Raw genomic sequence first — 26,116 nt, forward strand, 5'->3', positions numbered from 1 at the left:
CCCCACAGGACAATATCACAACCAATCTGGCACTGTCACATAGCTTATATAAACACAAGTGACCAACTCCCAGACAATCATGTTCCCTCTCATGTTTTATTTTTGCTTAATTAACCAACTAGCCAACCATCCCTGTTTTAATAGATTACTAAAATAGATCTGAATTCTAATGCTGAAATAACAGATTATTTCTGTCTGTTAACATCTATTTATTGCTCTAGAATCTCCTGGTTATTTTTGTCATGCTTAGTGGTTCTGATTAATCTTTTTCCTCGGGGAAAAGAGGAGGCCCCAAAGAGGTGAAATGACTCTTTAATTTTTGCTATGCTGGAAAAAAAAGGAAGAAGGATTAATCAGATTAACCCAGAGATGACTGACTCGAGCTAGTCTAGTTGAGTGAGTGACCAAGGAGTACCACCACAGTGGTTCCCACCAGAACACCTCATGACCCATTTGGGTATTGACAGAATTAGAAACAAGCTCAGATTAATACCATTATCCTACAAAAATACTGGGAAATCAGGTTCAGCTAAGAGACTTGGGGTCATACCCACAGAGAGGGATTCATCCTCTTTGAAATGGTCTCTTCAAGGCACCATGGTCTGCTGCAGGACAGAGTCACATTGTTGCCAGGCAAGTTGGAACTTTTGAGACTTCAGTTTCCACTAACTACTGATTCATGGCCCACCACAAGCCCTGTGTTCCCTATCTTGTGACTTTATTCTATTTTACCTGCCCATCAGTTTAATTGAACTAGAAGAGCTGCTTTGTGTGCCCTGCCCTTGCTTTTTAAAATCACATTCATTATCACAAATGATCCCTCAGAAATCAAAGAGAAGCTTTTTGCATTTTTGGTTCCTGGAAACCCCTGCTGTGGGCATAGGCCTTGGCAAGGAAGGAGAAGCTACATCAAACTGTTCCATCTGACCTCTGTCTATAGGAGGTTTTCCTCTCTCCAATGATCTAACACATTGTCTCCAACCTATACCAGGAAGAAAGGATAAAACCAGAGCAGATTGCTGTGTTATGACCTGTTTTTTCTCCACCCTGCCAAGATCTAGCTGTAGCTGTCCAAAAAATGTAAAGAAGTGGTTGGGGGAATTTCACATTGGTGAGCCAGACTCTTTCAGAAGAGCTCCTCAGCAAGACAGGACTTAACCTCAGGATGACTTTGAAGTTTATAAAAAGAACTATCATTTAAGTGAAAGGCTCTAACCTCAACAGAATGAAATTGGATGGACAGGGAGATGCAGCTCTGTATGAAACAGAATCAAACTGACTCATTGCATTATGAATTTTTGCTGCACTGTTCATGCTAGCACACTGTATTGCTGACAGGCCCTCTGGCTTTCTGCAGTTTCACAGCCACGAAACTAGCCAGGGAATCCACCATCAACTGCAAAATTATAAGGCAGGAAGAAAAAAGAAATGGTGTGGAATATGTAATTGCAAGAAGCTGATTTTAATGGAATGAAGCTGGAAAGCTAAGCTAAAGAGCAGGAATGGCTACTCCTTTCCACGGTGCTTGGCCACTGCCTCCCTGCCATTCATTCCTATCTACTGGGGCAACAATTCACCACTGTACATCATTTAAAACCAATAAAAGATATGTGCAAGGAGAGCCAGGTCTAACCATGTGGAAAAGGAAAGTATTGAGAAGGAGATAATTAACTCTTTTAGCTTCCAGGCCATTTTATGCAGAGAGCAAAGCAGAAAGAGGGAGCTGAATTCCCCAGTGATCTCTCCAGTCAGGTTTGCTTGGCCCCTGCAGGGGTGCAAGGTGCTTGCAAGGCCCCTGTGAGTGACAGCTGTATTCTCTGCCCTTGAGTTTTATAGCTGAAGCAGCACCAGGGGGTCAGAAGCAGGTCTCTGAGCACTCCCCACCTCCAGCCCAGCTTTTCAGCACACAGCATTTTGGGGAGAAACAGGGCAGCGACGTGAGGTTGAATCAGACACCAGGGAGCTGCTCCTGTGCTGTGCTCCCTGCAGAGAACTCCAGCTGCAACACACGTGGCACAGGCCACTGCTGTTAATTATTTTATCTTTTAAAATGAGGGGGGAAGGTTGAGTAAATGAGATCAGATCAATCAAGTTTAAATTATTCAATGTCTTAATATTTCTGAAGGGGACTTCTATTCGATTACCGAGCTCCTCCATCTCAGTTAATAATTAAATAATATGCTGGCAGGCACAATGCAGCATGATCATTTCTATTATTACTCATGATGATATCTGGTGCTCCTCTACACATGTAGCTGGGAGTTAGTAGTTTTGGCAGATCATTAATTTCCCAGTTTAAATAAAAGCTTTAAAACCTTGTTGCCTGTAGTTAGGCCACTTCCAAATCTCATAAATGGTAGAGTGTGTAAGGCTGTGCTGATGTAAAAGAAGCTTTTGCACAGCTGAAGACCTTGGTGAGATTCACCTTTGTTATTTAAACATGTGTTCTCCAGGAATCTTGCTATATTGTATTGTTTATTTATACTGCGCATTATATTTGAAAAGCTGTTGTAAACTAAAGCCTTTGGCTGAGTGTGAGACGTGCAGGGCTGCACTGGAGAGCCTGAGACAATGATTCCTTCCTTGGTTTTACAAGGGCTGGAATCACGGAGTTACCAGCAATGACTCTCTCCTCTGCTTTGTCTACGTGGGCCATAAAGCACAAACCTCACCTTCAGACGCGCCAAAACTCACAGGATGGGCACAGGACCAAAGAGCTGTGCCTACTGAATCCTCCCAGCTGCCATGGTTTCAGAGGAGCTACCAGTGATTACATACAATTGTGAGCACTGTTTACAGACAGGAAGGGGTTTTGGAGATGTTTTCCAAGAAGCCAGAAAGCACAATCACCACTCTTTTGTCCATGCTGCTTGCTGCAAACAAGTCCAGATTATTATTTTTTTCAGTATTATCAGTTACAACCTGACTGTCCTGTATTCAAATTCAATCTATTTTATATTTTTTTCTGTCCCTTAAGGAAGATATTCTGCTCTCTGATCACACCTTGTTAGGAAAAGTCATTCTCACAGACCTGGATGGTGGGATCAGATTATTGCATCATTACAACACCAAATACCCCTCAAAATCAAATCTGTCTTTACAACAAGGAATAAGAACTGTGTTACCAAGAGTTTCCTAAATTAATTTATTTTACCAGAAGAATTAGCAAACCACTACATTTTGAAGCAGACAGGAAATGAAAAGAAAAATGGTATTTCCAAACTTGCTCACCTCCTCAGCCCCTGGGGTGGGTGTAACAGCCAATCTGGGCTCTGGTGCTAATTTCACAACATCAGCCAAGGGCACATTCCTCTCAGCTACAAGTCCTGCAATAAGAATCACAATCGTGATCGATACAAAAAAACACCATAGGGGTGTGCCTTGACTCCCTGGCAAATTAATACATTATATTGATCTTCCCTGGTCAGGTCAGCATTCAGGATTGAAGGATAAATGGCAGAAGATCTTACATTCCTATGAGCTAGCCTGGGAAGTGGGGACTCTGTGATTGAGTTTTTGCCAATCACTCAATTTGTACCCTGGGGAACAGGTAAGCAGCAGAAATGCTACTCAACAATATCAGTAATTATTTATGGTTACAACAATACAGTAAACAGCAGTGAAAATAGGTGGAAGCAAGGGATTCAAGGACAAAATGTGACTAAACATAAAAATGAAGAGAAATGAAAACACTTAAGAAAATATGCTACAAATTATGAAATATATTTTTATGTAAGGAAGCAGAATAATAGGGGAGTTCTGCTATGATAGCATTTTGCTTTGTGAGCAAATCACAAAGTATTTCAGGAGCTCCCTGCACACCTGCTAAGAACCCCAGGCTAACTGCAAAACACCCCAGATGCACATTGCAATATTATTAAAGAGCCTTGCCATCAGCATTTCATTTATATTAGCAAGTCCCCATTTTTCCTCAATTCCTTTGCCTGGCCAAGAGTGAGGCAGCTGAAAGCATCAATCAAAAATGCCATTTAGGAACACACACAGCAAACACCCTGGGGCTTGGCTGGCAGAGGATGTGAGCCCAGGAGTCCCTGCATCAGCACAGCAGCCGAAATCCTTGCTAAACGCTCTGTCAGCCAAGCCTCCACAGCTCATATGCCAAGCTGGCAGAGGGAATACACATCTCACACACACACAAAATATCTGCACAAACTTTAATGGTGGCTCCACATTTCACATGCATTCGAGGGCAAGGAACCTGCCTGCAGCATTAAGTGCTGGGAGGCTTCTGAAGCTGAAGGGAAAGTTTGAGTATAAAGAAAAACAGTTTGGAAACTCAACCCAAAAGGTGCAAAAATGATCCCATTGTGGCATCAAATATAAAGATAATCCAAGTGTTTCCACTGTCCTGCAAAAGCCTGCTTGGCCTGACAGAATCCTTGTGCCTTTTCTGGAGATAAAGAGGAGAGCATGCTGTGTGCATTAAACACACCAATTCAGGTTTTGGTCGTGCAATTTTCTGTGCTGTTTTCAAATGCAAGAGATCGTGTAGTCTTTAGATGCTATAATGTGACAGCAGAATTTGCTTCTAAAATTAAAACTTTGCTGATTTCTTCTGATGGTTGGTGCTATCTTTTCCATGCCTGTTGCAATCCCATGGTGTTACATGAACTTTTAGAAAAGTTACCCATGTCTCAAGGCCCAAATCCTAAAGATTCAAATTAAAAAAACTGAGGCTAACTGAAGTTGACCTAAACAAGGACTTCCACACTCCTTTAATTGTTTAGTTGTAAGATATTAGAAACCATTTTAAAATATATGCATAAAAATTCATGGTTGGGATTAAAATCTTAAATAGCTGATGGCCCATCCTTAACACACACCCACATGCATTAATTAATAAGTTCATTAACATGTAAATCCTGGGGCTTGGACTGTTATATTACAGTGAGTGATGTAGTACAACAAGCAAGATGACTGGCCAGCCTAAGAGTATCCTAAGATTCCTGCTTTTACAAGAGAAAGTGCATGGAGCCCAGGACACCTTGCAAATCATTCAACTTGATGTTTAAAAGCTGGAAGATAAATATAGATTTAATATTGGCCAGCAGTATTATAGGTCTTGTTGTCCCTGCCCTCAATGGTCATCTTTGCTGGGATCAACCTTTTGTTTGGTTTGGCCATTTCAGCATCCAGTTTACAGCCCAGTCCCCAAACTGGGGCAGCAGGCTGCACCAGCACCTTCAGTTGGCTGTATTCTTCCATGGATGTAACAACGCAACATGTGAAGGTCCTAGACCTTCCTTGGACAGTGCCAATACTTCCCACACCCCATCCCTTGGTTGAGAAGCAGCCACCAGGCTTGGAATTACAATGCAAATTATATTCTCTGCCCTAATCCAAGTGTACTAAGAGCAAAAATCCCTCTTTGACCTGTGTGACCTTCCAGTCAGATGTGCACAGCTTTACTCCTCCCTCGTGCCCAGTAACATTAATCCCAAGTATTATCCAAGTGAAATTAAATTCCCTGACTGCTCACAAGAGTCTCCTGGCAGCCTTACCATGGATTGCTCTGTAAGCACTTCCCAGACAAGCAGAGTTGGCTGTGTCGATGGTGAACACGGGCGCGTTGAACACGTCGGACAGGACCTGAGGGGCATCAAAGCATCCGTGAAACACAAAGGGAAAGGAAAAATCCTTCATCACTGCTCAGGAAAACAAGCAGCTGTCCCAAGCCCCAGCCAAGCACTCAGGAACCCGTGGAAAGAAGCACTGCAGGCAACAGTGAGGCCTGAACCTGTCACACCACAGGGTATTGGTAATTCTGAGCTACAGATGTAACTTTAGCCAGGAAATAAAGTCCCATTTCTCTCCAGATCTCCTGGTTACAGTCCAGAGGAGCCCTGGTTCAAGCACCATTCCTCAAAAGCTCAGACAGTCAGCCCATGCTAAAGGCTTATGTCAGGGCAAGGAGAGCTGCTCAGGAGCCCACAGCTGGAGCCTGTTTGCTGCCACTCTGTTAAGGCTGATTTAAGTGGGAAGGAAAGAGAGAAGAGGAAGGTAGGAAAGAGAGAAGAACCAGTCACAGCTCCTCAGTTCTAAACTTGGATAAAACCAAACCTCCAGCAACACGAAGGCCTGCTAAGCCTTTCTTCATCTCCACCATTCCCATCCTATTATGGTCAGCAGGGAGAACGCCACAGGAGCTGATTACACAGTCTCTAAATTTACCAGTTTTCCTGTTTTTAAGGCAATCTTAGCTATGAAGATATATTGAGACATTTGGCTTGAGTAGTACAAATAAAATTTTACAGGCAAAGAAATTATTATGGTATCCAACAGATACTAAAGTTATTTGACCACACATCGTTCTGCATTGAAATCAACACCATCAGCACCTCACATCTGCTCTTCCCCACAGTTTAGGTTTAGGAAAATAATACAGAATGGGAAAAATTAAGATATATTTGGATAGGGGCATAGGGGGTTTAATAATTCCTTTCCAAAAACATTGTCAACAAATGCTTTCCATTTTGGTTTCATCACTTCTAGGACTGCAAGTGCCCCTCAGGCTGAGCAATGCAAGAAGCAGGAAGCAATTCAGATGTCAGTTGAGTCTAAAATAAAGCCAGAATGTCCAGAATTCCAAACCATTTGGATTAGTGCAAGACAACCCTGATCCTGGAATTTATAACCCTGCTGGGGATGGACCCCAGGGCTCCATAAAAGAAGACTAAGAAATGCAATCCATATCACCTATAGAAATATATAGTACCTGCTATTTCTAAAGGATTTTTCTTTCTCTGAAATTTTGTGGAGACTCTTCAAATCAAAACCTTTGAAAATCACTGATTTTCACAATTTAAATGAAAGTGGCTGTTTGCTAACTAGAACCCAGTGGAAGCCTGAGCTTATACACTTAAAACTGCTTCCGGTAAGACAGAAAAGTCAGGTTTGGCTAATTTCATTTGCAAGCAAGCATTGAGCAGCACATGAGCTTCAATGCTAGAGAACAAATGAAAAATAAATCATGGTAATCTATTAAAAAGTACTCTGGAAATGGTAAGGTCACAGAGCTCTAGTCCCACTGCCCATCCTACCAGCCAATGCTACCACTTTGTTTCAACACATTCCCCACCTATATCTTCACCTCATCTCTAGCAAGAATTTCTTAAGTCTAAATTGTACAATCTTTTGGACAACAATTTTTTTTTTGTATCTCTGAGAAGTCTCCTACAATGCAGCTCTACTCTACACTGATTGCAAAGTGCTGCAATACTACAAATAACATTTTAATAATTAGCAAATAACATTTTTTTACTACGATTATAAAATAAAAATGATTCAAAGTTCATATATTTGGTAAGTCATTTGGAACTGTGGTATCTCTCACAAATAACTTAAAAAGAAACTGTTTGAGGTACTACTGCTTAAGATAATTCACTGTGTTCCATGTGGCAATTAATCAAGCACCACCTATGTCATAAAAAGCTTCCTGGAACTGTGGAGAAAGCTGCCCTACTAAATTTTTTTAACAGATTTTCCTAAGTTGTCTCCTTTGTGGTGTAAAATATAGGAGTTCCTGAACGTTGATTAATTAAATGATAGTCCTTTGTAGCCCTGAAACAAATTATCCAAAATTGACCATGATAAGGGTGGAAGCTGTTATTCTTTATGCAGCTGATATGGTTTCTGAGGTTTTGATTAAATTAAAAAGAAAGATCCAATTAACCAGTGATTGAATTAAGTGAATGACACTGTATTGATCATATTATTTTAAGGCACTTCTAATGAGTTTTAAAACCAGCTGAATTGTTATACGTGAAGATCAAGCACCCCAGCCACCACTCTCCCAATCCCATGATTTTTCAGCTGTGTCTGTCACCAAATTATGTATTTTAAGAACATTTGTTTCTCTGGCTTCATTGCACAGCAAGGAGATCCTCCTGGCACCCAAACTGAAATACAGCTTTAAAAACAAACTCATCTGCAAATCCAATATTTCCTGATGTACCCTTAGCAGAATTACCCCTGTAAAGACCAATGTTTTAAGCAATTAACCAATCAGTTAATTTTCCAATGTCACATTCTTAGGCAAAGTAACCAAAGCAGATGAAGAGAAGTGACATCTGCAGGCAAAACATGCCAAATTTGCTGCTCCCCAATCAGCTCTACAGGCAGCAGTTACACACACATGTGGTTTAGATGCCTTAGGAGAACACAGATCTTTTTCTCTTTTGCTCTTTAACTTCCATTTAATCCAGCTCAGGTTTTGTGGAGCAGAGAATTGCCTGCAATTGTCAAAGAGAATGGTGTGCAGCTGAGGCTGGCCCTGACTCTCTGGAGCTGATGGGAAGGGAGTGGAATCTCCAGAAAACATTTCACCCTGTGTTCACTATGTGATAGATGAGCCATGTGATGGTTGACTCTCACAATGAAATGGCAAATATTATGTATAACTTTTATAGATTGACTGTAGGAATGTGCCCCTTGTTGATGGAGTGACAAAACTATTCTTTGTTCTTTTAAAAAGGAAATAAGCTCAGAAGTTTCTCTCCTCGATTAGGTGAAAAAGGCATCTCATAGGCCTGGGAGACGTCACCTCAAACTTCAAGATTGCTAATTAGACAAGAGCCAAAAAGTCCTGCCTGAGCAATTTACTAAAAAAAAGAAAACAAAGAAACTAATCACTTTCATGAGGTGTTTTACCGAGGGCAAGAAAGCCTCTTGCACCTAGGTCAGTTTTTCTCTGTAAAAAGTTTGTTATTTTGCCTTTTATTAAAATTTATATTATGTTTTACCCCCTCCTTGCATTGTTATCACAGGATGGCTTTGGGTACTTGGGAGGGTTGGCTCATTACTATGGCAACACCTGGGCTCTAATCAAGAGGTAAGAAAGTGATCTCCACCACTGGACAGCAAGAAGGAGTCCATGGACAAGACTTTGGGAGGGGCTAAAGGGTTAAAAATTTTACCATGGTGGGAAAAAATCCTTTGCTCCTGTTACTGTATTATTTTCTCTATTCAGTTTTCTGTGGTATTTTTTGATAAGGTTTTAATAAACCTTTTAAATTTTTGGATGTGAGTATCATTTCTCACAACCATCACCAGTGACAAGACCTAGCCCAAGATTAGGACTTCTGGTGTACATGTCTACCTCCAGGTCAGTGTTGGAGCCTGTGGTTAAAGGGGAGCTTGTCAAGGCAGCCCCTGGAGCCCAGAAAATTCCCCAGGAGGAGACTTTACATTTGTTAAGTTAAAACACCAACCCAATTGGGTTTTTGTTGCTTTCCTCTGCACTGCAACAGGGGGGGATCTCCCCCAGCTGCTACAGGGCTGACAGATCATAACCAGACATCCCACCACAGCTGAGTGGATTTGGGCAGGATCAATCCCAGCCCAGATGTCTCTCTCTGTGCTGTCACAGCCAGGTGAGAGGCCTCTCACTGTTTGTGAGTGAGGCTTTGCCAGGTCTCAGTGGGCAGAAGCAGAGAGCACAGGGTTCTCTGCTCTCCACAAGATGGATGAAGCCTCTTACCCAGGCTGGATGTGCAGCAGCAGCAAAAGAGGAGGTTGGGAACAAACAACAATCCAACCAAAGTGTAGCCTCCTCCAGAAAATTACAGGATGCTAATAAGTAACACAAAGGCAGGGGGTTGAGGTTTGTATGAGGGTGTGTGTTTGTTTTGGTTGTTGGATTTTTCAATGTTTACCACCAGCATAATTCCCCTTCAGCTGAAAGAAACCAATGGTTCAACTTTGACCTGAATGACAAAAAAACCCCCTCAGGTATTACATAAGAAGTTTCTTTGTAATTTCTTTGCTGATTGATTTAAGTGATGAGACCTAGAAATCATCAGTGCTTCAGATACACATTCAGAAAAGCAGTCAAGTGTGAAAAAACTCTGAGTTCAATGTAAAATTAGCACTGGGCTAAAGGTTTTCACACTAAACCTGATGAACAACCCTGAAGAGCTGCAGCTGATTCACAATTCCATATCCACACCTTCAGTGCAGCTGCAGGGGATTCAGTAAAGCAAAATAAAAATGGAGATGCAACTGCAAGCTCAGTTCAGGATTTAATTTTCTACTTACCTGTAAGATCTTTTTATTGTGGGATGCACCACCAGTAGCCAAAATCCTCGTTCTAGGCACTGCAATGCAATAAAAAGTACAAATCAGACTGACAGTGCATGTGGTCAAGATTTGTGCTACTGAACCAAGTGCAGTGAGAACAAGGAGGTGGGAGCCAGGGTTCTCCCTCTGTACCTCTAATTTACCTTCTGTAAAAAAGGAGATAACACTAATTACCCACTTTTCCAAGGCACTGTAAATTTTCATTAGAACTCTTCCTTAGAAGAGGCAACATAAATATTGCAGATCCATTATTATTGTAGTGCTATCAGTGTCAGGGAGATTTGCAAAGGAGATACAGAGTAAGAAAGGCAGTGTTATTATATTACAGCTCTGGTTTGAGGTCAGATTGGTTTGGCACATAGCTGTATATATACAAACTGACAGATAACCTTTAAAATCAGCAGTATTTTCCAAACTTATCTCCTCATGACGTTCACAGTCAGAGTTCACTGAAACCTGGGCAATCCCCATGCGCTTGAGTGACAAGGAAGTGTGTCAAAAGGCAATTAGAGATGGTCTAAATCACTAAAATAAAATAAAAATTCTGAATCTTCATCCAGTGCAAACCCACAGCTTTGGGGGAGTTAAAAAATATACCCTGTGTTCTTTAGGCTTAAAGAAACCCATCCTTTCTTCTACATTCCTGAATGTCTGCCTCACCATTCATTTGTGTGCGTGCTCCTCAGGAGCACGGCGTGCAACAAGCCACAGCTATCCACAATCGCAATTCAGCAAGGCATTCCAAACATAAACAGTCCAAATGTTCTCACAGAAGTTCCTCAAAGGCTTAAAACAAAATAAATGCATAAACACTTTGATATTGTACATTTAAAAAAAACTAAACACTTAATTACCCCGATTTATGACAATAATAAGTGATACCATCATGTATACCCTCCCAAAAGGGAAATTTCACTGTGGTTATTGTTTTGTTATCTTAACTTCCTTTTTAATAAAAGCTAAAGATAATTTATTTCTCAGAAGGCAAAGTTGGGCAACTTACACTGATGCCCTAAATAACTTATTGTCATTTATCCTTTCAAGTATCTTAATGACAAAAGCCCTGAAGACAGAATTAGAAACAATCAGAAGATGCAGCTCACCACACCATTTCCATACCCCCATCTGGGTGCTCAGGTGGAGGCCAAGACCCAGACAAAGCATCGCATGGGAGACCCTGTTTAACTGATAAATTTAATTTTATTTTCCTCTTTGGAGGATATTCAGTGATGCACAAATTGGGTTTTAAAAGCCATTAGGATCTCTGTCAATGTCAGTAAACAAATAAAACAAACAGCAGAGTGATTCCTCAGGGAAAACAAGTTTCAATTATACCAACACAGAGTGACAGATTCCTGCCAAGATTATCACAACAACATAATAGCACAGAAACCAGTGAAAAATAACTAGTAAGCCTCTGTTCCTAGAAACCAAACCAAACTCTAAATTATTTGCCTGGTAGTCACAATTCTGCCTTGTTGAGAATATAAACTCTTGCAGAACTACCACATCCAATGTGAAAACACCACATTTCAGAGACAGACAGCAGGACAGGATGAGAAACAGACACACAGGCTACACTTTCCAGCAGCTCCAACCAAAGAATAAGCCAGGCTTGCTCTCCAGTGCCTCTGGAAAGGGGCCCCTGCTGGGCTCCCACCATCAGGAAAGAAAAGTGGGCAACATCAAAGTGCCAAAGCCAAACAGCAGCTACCCTGTGAGAGCAGCAAACACAGCCCAGCTCAGCTGCTTCCTGCTCTGCCATCTGCACACCAGCTCTCTGTCTCAGGGCTTCTGCTCCCAAAAGTTTGCATTTGGAATCCAGGAATGGACAGGAGGCTTTCTCCTTGCTAGGTCAGCACCTTCAGGTTTTGGCTACATTATAAATTCATGCTATCTTTGTAATTCAAAAGACTTCTGTATCAATAAGTTATCAGAAATATAGGGCAATCCATAAGTTATCAGAAACATAGGGGCAAATTTACAGTGCATTTTCTATGTAATACAGACCCCAAACAAGTAAGCATTAACCCCACTATCAGCTGAGTTAGGTGTCTCCCAAGAGGCCAAGCCAGATCACAAGTGTAAAATTGTTTAGCATGTTGCTATCTGCACACCCACCTCAATCCAGACTAATTCTTTTGCAGCAAAACACTAAGAAATATTTCAGAATATACCTAACCTACTTGATAAAAGAAACTAACTTAATTTACACTGTGAAGTTTCTAACATTGGTTAGACAGCTCATGTTCTAAATTGGATCCACTCGTGAGTAAAACCAACCAAAAACCTCTGCTGAAGCTACATGAAGGGCAAAACCTTTCATTCTCCTCCTCTTTGAGTAAATAAGATAGCTCTCTCCACTGAAAGACATCCCAGCAGGTTACAGCCAAGTGAGCTTCAGCCATCACTGTGGGATGACAGACTCTGAGCTGCTCAGCAGGTGGGACTGATCCATCCAGGCCACAGGGGAGCAAAATCTCAGGTGAATGGGGTGCTCTGCAATGGCCAGAGCAGAGACAACATCACTCCTCCTTGAGTTTCAGTCACTTTTTACAGACAAGGATTGTCTCTAAACTTCTGGAATTTGCTGAATTTTAGGCTTACTTCTTGTTTCAGTCTCTCTCCAAAGAGCAAGGAAAATACATTGATCACTGATTTCAGGGATTGTCTTTTTAATGCCAATAGCGTGTGCTTTAGTGAACAGTGGACATTTGCTCTGAGATGTGTAATTGGATACATCTTATAAATAAATAAAGCAAGCCCATCATTTATGTATAAAAGGCATTAACAGAGACATTGTTCATCCATCACCAGCAGTGTTCTCAGCCAGCTGTGCTTGAATCTGTCAGGAGCTACCATCCATCCCCTACAGCACTGCACAAAGAGAACTTCACAGTCTTACTAAAAAATCCCCAACAACAGTAGCAAACATAATTCAAGAATTCAATTCTTTAACAGTTGAGAGAATCAGATTTAAGCATCTTTTAATTAAAAGCTCCCTGCATACTACCTAACCAACCAGTTTATTTCCTTCTTATTGAAAAACTAATTATTTTTTTAGAGAGCTGATGCTGAATTTTAACCCTGTCTAGAAGGGTTACAGCAGCACATGGCACAGTGTTGTTCTGCCATATGTACATCTTCTGGAGATCTATTGTCTTCTGTTGAACATGGTGATTGGCCTAACAAAATAGAGGTAAAATAATGGTTCCCACTGGACAGGAGGAGGCACAAAGCCCCAAGTAAAGAAGTTTATGTGGGAAGTCTGAGCAAAAGGCACTTTCCCACAAGGCTGAGAAGGCAGCACGCTCTATGTGCACATTACTATGCACACAAAAATACTCACTGTGCCTTCCACAGAGATCCAGCAAGAACTGAGTGATGTTAAAGTTCACCTCCTGTCTCTTGCTTTCAGCCAAAATGTTGCTTTTATTGAAAGGTACATAGAGAAAAGAAAAAAAAATCTGTCACTGAGAATAGAAGGACATTACAATGATATATGTTCAGCATTGTCAGTGGTCCCAAAAAAACTGCAGTCCTGCATGACTGTATATTTACAAACACAGGAGGGGCAGGCACTGATCTCTGCTCTGTGTGACAGTGACAGAACCTGAGGGAATGGCCTGAAGTTGTGTCAGGGGAGGTTTAGGTTGGATATTAGAAAAAGGTTCTTCACCCACAGGGTGGTTGCGCACTGAACAGGCTCCCCAGGGCAGTGGTCACAGCACCGATCTGACAGAGCTCAAGAAGTGTTTGGACAATGCTCTTGCTCACATGAGGTGACTCTTGGGGATGGTCCTGCACAGGGCCAGGAGTTGGACTGTGATCCTTGTGGGTCCCTTCCAACTGAGGGCATTCTGTGATTCTATGATGATAAATCTAACTATCAAGAAAAATATTTACATTAGCAAACTCACCAGTCAGAAGGGTAATGCTGATAATTGTCACCAAATTCTTCTGCCACATCATTGGTACAGGGAGACTTGCAGGAGGTTGAAATTCAGCCTCCTGTCCCACCAGGAATGGGTCAGATCAGACTGGTGACAGATCCAGATCCTGGAATTGGTGGGATGACTCCTGACCTCAGGGCTTTTGGATCTTGCTGTATTTCAACAGGACAGAAATCGGTGTGTGTGCTACTACAGAATTTTGCTGGTTCATGCACCTCAAAGTCCAAAACCAGAATTTGACCTTCCATTTTGAGGCTGAAAACCCTTCAACTTTTTCATCTAAATTTTCAGTGCTACCCACAGTCCTGATTTGTACCCCAAACTCTAGGCACATGCTGACTTTCAAAACTCTTAAAAGACAATTCCAAGAATTCATCCAAACAGCTTCATAACATCCTTCTCATCACAAGTGAATCCATAAATAAAACAGAACAATAGAACATGTATTCAAAAAGCAGCTGATTATGCACATGAACCCACGCCAGTTATAAGCATGATTGCAAATAACTGCAATTTACAATTTGCAAGCAACAAGAAAAGCCCCTCCTTTATTTCTCTGATTAACTTCAAAGACTATAATTTTTTAAACAGTATTTGCTAGCTTTTCATTCAAGAAAAAAAAAATGGGTTTTTGTCCCATTTATCAAACAAATATTTCAAAATCATCCTCCTCGCTTATTAACTCTTCCAAAACTCATGCTAATCTTCTTTATTCATATAAAGACACTGAAATTTAACTCCTGCTATGGTAAAAGATTTCTCTTATCTAAACCCTTTGTAAATATGGCCTTTTATGTCCCTGACACTTCTAGGACTGGGTCCTAAACAATATCCACATGAATGAGGCAAGAGTAATGGAAACTGGAATGTACTCTTCTTCTCCTTTTCCTTTTTAATTTAGACAAATACAACTGCCCAAGTAAAAGACATTCAAAAACTTTTTAGATGTGTTTCTGACTTTCACTTTGAAGCATCAGCTAATTTATTACTGACAAAAGCAAGCCAGGTTTGCCATAGAGGAGGGTTGCTTTTTAACTGGCAAGTGAAGAAGTTTTCATATCTTTTGTAACATGCTTTAATTTCACTGAGTATTGCTCAAATGTTTGTCAGGAATTTTCCAGACACAAAATTTAGTCTTATTTTTTAAATGCAGTGCCTGGGGAAGAAAAACAACTTTTACAGATAGAATTGATCATAAGCCTCTAAGGCCACTGTAGTAGAGCTACCATTAAATCAGCTGTAATTCAACAGAGGGGGGGAAAAGTCTGGATTTTCTCAGCAGCAATGACAAATTTGCCTAATATTCTCAACATTTATGCTACTTACATCGATAAAGTCTCTACAATGATGTGGGGGAGACCAGGCATGATTCTTCTTGCTCACACTGCTGCAAGGCAAGAATAACAGCACTAAAATGAGCAGAGGAGCAACAATCAAGTGGAAACAGAGTAGGAGCAGTTTAGTAACCAAGGCTCATGAGCCACTGATAGTCACAGGCCACCTTATGTTCTCAAGAAATTGTTCTTCATGAAAATGTCAAATTTGGCTTTCCTAAGACTTTATTTCAATCAAGACAAAATTTAGGATTTCAGAACCTGAAGCTTGAAGACACAAAATCATTTATTGAAAATCCTCCTAGCCTAGCTCAACTCAGAGATTAATTTAATGTTGACCCAAAGCCTTCTCCTTCTTGATGGATTTCAAGAAGAAATAAACAGAGAAAAACATGCACATACATTACCTCTTAAGAGCAGTTTAAATTACTGCAGATCACCCCAAAAAAACCCCACACAGCCCAAGAGGTACTCCAGAGAAACAAAGTCTACTCAAGATACAATTAAATTTCCTTGACTGCAGCAGAATTATACTGCAGGGAAAACTTTGGTACATGAGTGGTAAAGACTTCTTTGGGAACAAGCAGATCAATAGTCATAACATTGTTATAACATATACATTGAAGCTGGCAACAAGGCTTCTGAAATATTTGCAATTCTTGTAGAAATGCTGCAGAGCTGTAATTGCTTATCAATTCACAGCGATTTTTAATTTATTTTTTTTTAGACACAGATCTCTATTTGGCAGAAGGTTATGATGAAGCCTGGGACAAATTCCAAAGGTAAGGTTTTAAAAAAAAAAACTCTACAGCTCAGCACTAGAGCTTACAGCAAAGGGGGGAAAAAGGCAGCAGATTCAGACAAATAAATTTTGTAGGTAAAGGTTGAATATTTTGGAAAAATATTTCTCTGAGGCTTTTAAGGAAAGAGATGCAAGAAACAGCAGAGGGGTTGGAACCGGATGATCTTTAAGGTCACTTCCAACCCAAGAATTTCTGTGATTCTATGAACACAAGATCTGTTTGGTCAACACTGAAAATGGATTGAGGGAAGTCCTCTTCTGAAGACATTATTACTAGAAGTAATTAATGAACTTTGCTATCTTTTGCTCATTTAATTTCTAGGTTCTCAATGAATTCATTAAAGAAAAAATAAGTAACATTTCATGAAGTAGTAAGGTAAAAAGGATTTATGTACTGCTGTAACTGCTTCCATCAAGTTTATTTTTTTTTTTGTTGGCCACTCAGTCTCCGCTTTTGTTACCCAAAGTTTGGATATTATAAGAACTGTGTGTTGGGGAAAATGCTAATAACCACAAAAACTATTCAGCAGTTGTTCAAACATCTATAAAGTAGCCAAGGCTCCAATTAAAGGCTTAACCTAACAAAGAACAACCCTGCTTTGATTTACCCTATGTTGCCACAATTATTCATGAGACTCTTAGCAACACCTCCACCTTCCACTGCAGAATTCCTGTTATTCGGCAAATCAACAAGAGATCAGGAACCAATGTGAGAAATTAACTGATTCCCAAAAAATGTTCTTAAACAGGTGGTGCCAGTCTGAAAACAAAACCTAGAGGAGATGTAAACCAGGCATGTTAAATCTGACCATCACATCCAGTTTTTTAATAACATACCTGCAGACAGCTCCAAAACAGTAGAAAGATCAGAGTGAACCATTTCCCTAAATGAGAACACACAAATTCCATACAGTGATCCCAGAGTCCAGATCTGTAATCACTGAGCTACAGGGACCTTAAAGAGACACAGAATCTCAGCTAAAGTGACTGAGAATTTGCTGTGCCTACTGGCTGTTTTCATGTTTAATACCTTTAAATAGTTGCACTCTTCCCATAATTTATATTTTTATTCTTTAAACTTCTAGTCACTTAATCTTTGTGGCTTTAGCCTTCCGGTCAAAATGTTACTATTAAAATTAGGTTTCTCCTTCACATGTTGGCACTTTACAGACCACAATTAAATTACATCTTCTATCTCTTTTAAGCTAAGGATATTATGTTCTGCCACTCATTAAAAGGCATAATTTCAAGACCACAAACCACTGATGCTTAGTGCTGCTGGTCTAATACCATTGCCTTGGTCTTCACCTCTGAAACCACTATCAAAGCAAAGGGCAGAGTTGGTAAGAGCACTAAAAATGTCTGTCCCAGAAGTGCCTGACTGCATGATAGCCTATACAGATATTTACCAGCTTATAAAAACTCCTGATAACTCACAGAGGACCTTGCATTGGAAAACCTCCTGGGAGAACTTTTTGGAGGGAATGTTCTGGCTCTGTCTGTAGCTCCAACAGGCACATTCCCTGCAGGGCCATGTGAGAGGAGTGTCCTGTGGTCCCCATCACAGTGAGCTCAAGGTTCTGCCCTGAGCTACATCCCAGTGCCTCCTGACAATTCCTGCTGCTCAGCTCCCAGGCTAGGGTGGGACACTCAGCAGAGACAGGCACATGCAAGATATGCTCACAAATTAGTTTTAATAAAAAGACTGCTGCTACCTTAGGCATTCTCCACTGACTAAAAGCAATTTTTTCAATGTGCTCTGTAGGCATTGCAGCACAGTTCAGTGTCTCCTCAAAGTATTCTGACACAAGAGAAACTTGTGCTTGAAACTCAGCAAAATACACACCCTCCCACACATATCACAATTCTGATGTGTGTAAGTACCACATGGGGCTTTACAGATCACCCTTCAGTAAATAATGCTTGTTACTGACTTATTCAGGAAGACAAAGAACACAGTTTTTAATAAAGATTTGTCCTCGTACACCAATATCCAGCCTTGAAAAATCTTCTAAGGGAAATGGAAAATTACATCGGCCAATCAACATATGACACCATCCATTGAAGGTTAAAATGAGAAAAGCGAGCAAGGAGATAAATGAGCCAACCAAGGTCACACAAAATCAGAAGAACAAGCAAGAACAGAACAAAGGCCTCTTCATTACTTAGATCAAAAATGCATTCAATTCTGCATTAGTTAATCTGCAGAGCATGAGCATCAGTAGCAAGACATGTCCACAGGAGAAAATATAATAATAATGAGCTGCAAGTTCAGCATTACCCAAAGCCACAGGATGTAATTAAAAGGCACAGGGTGCAATGACCTGACCTTGAATGCCACTCAAGTGATGAGAAAAAAGAATGTGCTATCAAGTATTTTGACTCTAGAGAAACACAAAGCACAACAAACCTGGGAGAAAAATGAGTTTGGGATCTAGATTTTCAAAGCATATCTCTACCAGGTCTCAGGTCTGCTCTGCTTCCCTCCACACCAGCCTTTGTGCCTTATCAACAGCAGCAATAAAAGCCTCTGGAAATGCAACAGAAAAGAGTCAAGCCCAAGCAATACTTTATTTTTGCAAAGGATAAGCCTGATAAAAAAAAAACCCAAAAAAAAAAAAACAAGCAAACCAGAAAAGAACTCCCAAAACAAGGCAATTTGAGTGTTTTCTTTAAACATTTTTTCAAAAGAATTATTACAACTGTTTTGGCATCCACAAATATTGCCTGTAGCTTTTCATCTCCTAGTCCAGGAAGGCTGGTTTGTGTTCATTCAGTGACTTGTGAGGAATTTTTCTTCTTGATTTTTGTCTTTCATACCTCCTACTTCTCTCAATAGAAAAAATCTACAGCTTGAAAAGTACTTCACAAGAATAAAATTCATTGATAGGATGGTGTAACTGCTCACCAAACAAGAGCTGAGATAGCAGAAAATCTGTTTGTTTGGTTTGTTCAGTTAAGTTCCATATATCAAGAAGAGAAGAAAATAAATCGAGGCAGTAACATTTTTCTCCCTAAAAACTACATCAGACCTACTCACAGAGAAAAAAAAAATCATGCTGACCTGCTCTATGTGACTGTGCTGAGTTACTTCACTCCTCTGAACTCATTCTTCCTGTACCTAAAGAACACAGCACTGGGGACCACTTGTACCAGTTGGGTCTCTGAGCAGCACTAAAGCCTTCTGTTATTAATAAATCTCCTCCTTTCCAAGTGGATTATTTATAAATGAATTCTGTGACCTCTGGCAGGCCAGAACTAAACAGAGAATACAGTTTGTTCCCATTTAACTGAAAAACAAAAGCTATGGAAAGATGAATAGAGAGAAGCAATTAATATTTCCTAATAATTGTCACGGTGAATGGGAGAGCTGCTGCGTTTCTCAGGGTTTCTGCTCAGAAAGGTTCCAGGTAACTATTCATTCACAGGGCTGGGTTCATGTAAATCAGATGTTGTTGCCAAGCAACTATAGGTGCTAAGGAATGAAATACAGTCTGCAGAAACCTAATAGCCTGGAGAGAAAAAGGACTACAATCAGAGATTTATGGCATATATAAAAGGGAAAGAGTCATTCTCCCACACACAAAGAACACAGATACTTTATAATAAATGTCCTTAGCATGTTTTTCTAAGGCATAATTAAGCAATAAAATTCCCACTACACCCCAAATCAAACAGGTACATTCCTTTTTTTTTTAATCTTTTGCTCATTAAACTTTCTAGAAATAGATCTTGAGAAATTAGCTACCAAGACAAAAGGTAAAATTTAACCCAAAGATCTTTCTTTTGTCCAAGAAAGCTGTTAGGTATACAGACAGCACTGCAACTGCCAATCAGCTTTTCACTTTACCTTCTTATGTTTTTATACCATGCTCATTAACATTGCATCTGATCATCAGAAATTCTCTTTAAGCTTATTAAGATTTTAAAATATTTTTAGCAAGTTAATTAGAATACATTAACAGAGCTCATCTGTGTTCACCCATCATGCATATTTTATTTCATTCAGGCAAATTGCTTTTAAATGAAATATTAGATCTAGGAGGGGTGCACTGTTGGCTACTGAACAATACAACCCCTCAGCACAAACATACTCTCTCACACACCCTAATAGCTTCATGCCACTGAAAAGTGGGGACTTTCTGATGACAAAGGGCTTTTTATGCCTTTTATTTATATTAATAATTCTATTATATATTATATAATATTAATTATTTATAATAATTCCTATTATTCTAATCCCCTGCAGCTGTGTTGTGCACACATGGACCTGGTGCAACATCCTTGTACCTGGACCATCGCCTGTTGCCCTCACATTCCCTGTACAATCAATAAAAGTTAAAGACTAAAATTGCAATGGGAACCAAAGGTTCAGCTAAGGAGAAGAAAAGAACATCTTCAGCCCCTCACTCCGTAATTTTTACAGATCCATGTTTGGTGGGTTTGTTTTTCTCCTGCTGATGGTGCCTGAGGATCTCACTGGATGTAAAGGCAGGAGCCCAGTGAGGCTCTGGCACAGGATTCTGACAGGCAGGGATGCACATGGGTCTGGCAGAACAACCAGAACAGCTCACAAAGGATGAGCCTGAAATACCCTGAACCTTTGCTTTAGCTATCATTGGAAATGCTTCCCTCTAATGTGCACTCAGTGTCACCAAGTATAACTGAATAATAATTTCTGAGGAAAAAGGAGATGACAAAAATTACCTTGGCATATTTTTAGCATGAGTCTTGCAGAATTTTACTCAAGTCAGATGAAGTCCATTCACTGGCCACTGAAACTTAACTACAACTCTACTAATAATAAGATATTCCTCAAGTTCCTGATATACCTTCACTCAATCTAGCCAAATAAGACATCTTTGAAATTATTCCTTTATGGCCCAAATACTTTCAATCTGAGGAAGGATGGAAAAATCACACTAATTTCACCAACAGTTCTCAAGTTAAGCACTTTTAGAGATCTGCAAAAATAAAAGAATAAAAAAAGTTTGCCAACCTCATGCTTGATTCAGATTTTGCACTCTCACTGCATTTCAATTAACCTGCCACAGATTGCAGAGCTGACATATTTGATTCAGATAGTAAAGAAAACACTCTTTAAAAAGAAACAGGTCTGAATCCTTTGATGAGTGATCATACAATCCATATCAAAATACACATTTAAGTCTCAGTCACCACACATTTCATGATCTGCATCATTAACACTGTCTGGATTGAGGGATTTTGATAATCTCTTTGACAACCTATAGCAGTTCTTTATCTCCAAGGCACTGATGCCTTTTAACCAATGATCATTATTTAGGTAGGCTTTGTGCCTGTAGCCTTCCTGAGATGTTAATCTCCATAATTCAAGAGGCTGCTCTTTTATAAACTGCTGCCATAAACCCCATGTTTTTTTCCACTGATGAACCCCAAAATCAGGCGTGTTTCATTTAGCATTTGGCTGAACATATCAGCCTTGCTGACATGGGGATATTTTAAGCACAGCTGAGCAATTCTATGGAAAGTTCTTCCAAAGGCCAGGAGAAGAGAGCTGTCTCAATGGATGGAGCCCCTTTTCTCTGGATAAATCACTATTGATTGCACTGAACCCAAACCCACCCTGCCATAACCTTTTCCTCCTATTTCTACATTTATTAATCAACTCACACATCAAAAGCATAAGACACAGTCTGCACTTTTTTCCCAAGCTTGACCAAGCAGTTTTATGTTTTAAAGGAATTCTCAGCCTTTCACAGCTAGAGAAGAGATTTCACCTCCCTGCTAGAGCTGGAGTCCAGCAGCTGCCTTGGCCACAGGGATCAGCTGGGATCTCTCCCCAGATGTCTCTGCATGCTGAGTAATGAGCCACACAGTCCCAAAAACCTATTTGCTGGCATTAAAAAACAAAAACTGCCTTGGTTTATTTTGTAGTATTTAAGGAGAGATATGTCCTATCCTAAGAAAAGAAAAAAAAACCCACATAGAAATCAATATAAATTTCTAGTAACACCCTAATTGCAAAGAGGAGAGCTTGAATGAGCAATGAAGGCAAACCAACATTTAAATGTCATTTAGAGTGACCAAAGACATCGAAATATGTATACAATTAAGTGTATTCTCTAGAAAAAGGAGTGGGTAAAGTAAAGCATGACTACCAGACAATAGTACAATAAAATGCAATTTAGCAGAGCACATTTTGTCATTGGCCTACCCTGGCACACACTCCTTGTTCTTACAACAGAAGCAGTGACTCATTTATCCAAAAGCCAGCACAATTTTAACAAACCCCTATAAAATCACTGCTAGAGCTGCATCTGGAGCACAGCTATGCTCCAGCTCACCTGGCTCAGGGTTTAAATGACATCCTGGAGCTCTCCAGTGCTTTCAGAAAGTTCCCTGTTAGCCCAGCCTTCCCTAGAGCAGCTCAGTGTTATCCACCCCATTCCCCACCTGCCTCTGTCATCCCCTCCAGAGAAGTCTCAGCTATCTTCATTAAAAAGCTGAAAAACTCCTCCTGTCCCAAATCGACAAAAACTCCCCTTCTCCCCAAAACACAGCACCGAGGACTCAGGGCCCATTCTTTTCTTTGAATTTTCTTCTGCAAAGGCTAAAATCTTCCACTACCTAAAACCCAGCCCCAGCTAAGTATGAGACATCACTGAATAGCCACTGAAACTATTTTTAATTTTTATTTTTTTATTATTATCATTATTGTTGGTAAAGTAAGAGGGTGCTCAGTTGTTTGTTTTTTTTTAATGCAAAAGGATAGGATTTTCCACTCTGGGTACCTGAGATGTGGTTCACCAAAATGGAGCATACTCTGTGAGTCCGTTTCACTTCACCACATCCAATCCCCACAAAAAACAGCAGTCAACAAAAATGTACAGCATCTTTTCCCAATTTCTCACAGTTAACACATTAAGTGGCAATAAAGGGTGCAATGACTTTCCAAGGGCATGTACCTGTTTAATTATTCAAAAGAAAATTGACTCAGGCACCATGGTATGAAACACTGAAATATGCAAACGAAGTAAATGATGGGGGAAATCAACAAAAGAGAAAAAAAGGGAGAGGAACATATGGGGGCAAATTCTATTCATCTTGTGTCTCTGAGTTTCTCTATATACATGTGTATAAGAAGGAAAGCTTGTGAAGTGACAAAGAAATTATTTACTCATCTCAGTACTCTGACCAGGGTCTTGAAATAATCTAACCATGCCTAGAATTTCCTAAGAGTGTTATTTTCACCTATATACATGAAGCAATTTCAGAAAAAGGAATGTTTACACCTTTCTCAACAATCAAATCTTACTGCTGAGAAAACACTTGTTTCAACACAGGCTGTATAGAACAGAAGAAAAGATGCAGGACCTGATCCATGAGTAGATCTCATTTATTCTAAATTAAGGGTCTGAAATAACTCACTGAAGTAATAAGACCAGGTTAAGAGAAAGGTATCATAACACCAATTCTAGCTATTTGTCCATAAAACATGAATTTCCCATTAAAACAAAGAGCATTTGACTTTACCTTGGACCAGAGCAAATGTCTTTCCAATCAAGACATCCAGTGAATTGAATGTCTCTTGTAAGCAGGTGCTACTGTGTTATATTTTCATCCAAACTGCTGAGAATAAGCCAGAAGAAAATGACAAAGTAAATTGAACAAGAAAGTGTCTGATCTTGATGAATAATTCAATGATGCAATGCAACAAATAGTGATTTTTTTTTTTCCTGGTAAAGGCAGTTTACAACTGTCCTTTGCTTAGAAAAATGACCTTCTGATGGTCATTATACTTTTGTCTTCAGGCACTGGATGACAGTCTTAGTAATGCTCATGATTCCAGTTCACAGCTCTGCTGCTGATCTCAAAGCACTCCATTCCTGCTATATCATCTAATCCTTTTTTAATAACATAATCCAGCTGCTGAAGAACTTCAACTATAATTTCAGGCACACTGGCCACTGACTGCTCTTTAACTATTCTGGCCCCTTTTGTGAAGTCTTAAAAGGCACCAGAGAGCCACAGAGCCACAACCAGAATCCACGGGTTGGAAGAGACCTTAAAGATCATCGAGCCCAACCCAGCCCCAACACCTCAACTAAACCCTGGCACCCAGTGCCACATCCAGGCTTTGTTAAACACACCCAGGGATGGGGACTCCACCACCTCCCCGGGCAGCCATTCCAGAACTTTATCACCCTTTCCATTAAAAGCTTTTTCCTAATATCCAACCTAGATTTCCCGTGGCACAGCTTGGGACTGTGTGCTCTGGTTGTGTCAGTGCTGCTGGAGAAAGAGCCCAGGGCCAGCTGAGCACAGGCACCTTTCAGGAGCTGCAGAGAGTGATGAGGGCAGCCCTGAGTCTCCTTTGCTCCAGGCTGAGCACCCCCAGCTCCCTCAGGGCTTCCTCACAGGGTTTGTGTTCCCAGCCCCTCTCCAGCCTCGTTGTCCCCTCTGGATGTGCTCAGTGTCCCAAGGTCCTTCCCAAGCTGAGGGGCCAGAGCTGGACACTGGACATTCCCATTCCCTGAGGAACTGCTTGACTGCATGGATAAAAACAGGCAGAGAAAGCCATCACTGCCACTCCACAGCCAGCACAGACAGGAGGGAGCCTGGCAGTTTTAGGCTGTGACACACCAAAGTTGGACTTGTTGCAAGAAAAGATTCTGATAGGACAGCAAGACACAGGAATAGGTTAACCACCATTCCCATTCCCTGAGGAACTCTTTGACTGTGTGGATGACAATAGTGCAGACACAGAAAATCTTCACTCTGCCACAACAGAAAAGTCACTGCAGCCAGGATTACCAGAGCACAGGTCCAGAACAGCCATGGCCATGCAGCCTAATGAAAACAGAATTCACCAGGAAAGGGCCGAGCTGGAACTGTCTCTGTTCTCAGAAGTATGGTTTTTATTACCAACAATTTAAAAAGGCAAATAAGAATTGCCCTGTAGCATCCAGTGATGCCTTGTGAAGGCTGACCTAGAACAGAGACTAGATGGAGTTAAATAAAGAATAAAGTTGGGATTTATTTGAAGGCCTCAATGGATCCACCTTGGGCAGCACAAGAGCTCAGCCAGAGCTGCACCCAAAATTAACCCAAAATGGCCACAAAATGGACCACCAGTCACAGGGTCTCTCACTTTTATAAGTTCTGCTCCATTTGCATATTGGAGTTAATTGTCTAATTACAGTTTTAACCTATGAAGTCCCATCCTTCTTGCTTTTCTCTCTTCAGTCCATGTTGTTTGTGCTCTTGGGCCTGAGATTTGGATCATTTGTCCTTGGTCCCCAGCTAGAGAAGGAATTGTTTTGTCTCCCTGCTCTGTGAAGAGAGCTCATCATGCCTTGATATGAAGCTCAGAACTACACTCTAAAATACCACAGAATCTGAAAAACATAGAAGTTAAAACCTGAGGCATCACCAGAATAAAGACTCTGTTGGAAGAGCCCCATCACTGGGAAGATGAGCTCAGCCTGGTGATAACCAGAGAAATCTTCCCTAGGGCTGTGGCACAGCACAATGTATTCAGGTCTTTCTGTAAACCATTCTTCACATATCAGTATTAAAAAAGGGACTTTTTTACCAGAAGATCATGACTGGGAAAGGCCTATTTTGCCTTTTTTCATTTATTCCGCACTCATTGGGTTCTACATCTCTCCCTTGGTGCACAATCTTATTATGACAAAAACATACAGCAAATAATACAGTCTGCAGTAGGTTATCAATACAGCCAGAAAAACAACAAAATTAAGAAAAAATTAACCCTACTAAAATTTGTCACACTTGACATAACCAGGACTGTCTTAAATACAAGTAAGGACACAGGCACTCAGGTGCCTCTTTTCTGTCTCCTGCAATATTTCAGCATTTCTTGCTCACGAATACTCAGATTACATTTGGCAAGTTGGCAGCACTTCTTAGCACCTAACGATCTA

The 26,116-nt window shown here is 40.5% G+C and overlaps 1 protein-coding gene across 1 annotated transcript in view; it reads right to left on the reverse strand.

The window, feature by feature from the left end:
• The window catches only part of XYLB (xylulokinase), an 89,671-nt gene that overhangs the window by 11,703 nt on the left and 51,852 nt on the right, over positions 1 to 26,116 (reverse strand). Inside the window, exons 16-18 of the mRNA XM_036379173.2 lie at positions 10,057 to 10,115; positions 5,523 to 5,610; positions 3,232 to 3,326 (exon numbers count right to left, since the gene is read on the reverse strand). Of these exons, the coding sequence (XP_036235066.1) occupies positions 3,232 to 3,326; positions 5,523 to 5,610; positions 10,057 to 10,115 (242 nt within the window). The remainder of the gene's footprint in view (positions 1 to 3,231; positions 3,327 to 5,522; positions 5,611 to 10,056; positions 10,116 to 26,116) is intronic.

Source organism: Molothrus ater, chromosome 1 (genome assembly GCF_012460135.2).
Source record: "Molothrus ater isolate BHLD 08-10-18 breed brown headed cowbird chromosome 1, BPBGC_Mater_1.1, whole genome shotgun sequence".
In the NCBI taxonomy this organism is placed as follows: domain Eukaryota; kingdom Metazoa; phylum Chordata; class Aves; order Passeriformes; family Icteridae; genus Molothrus; species Molothrus ater.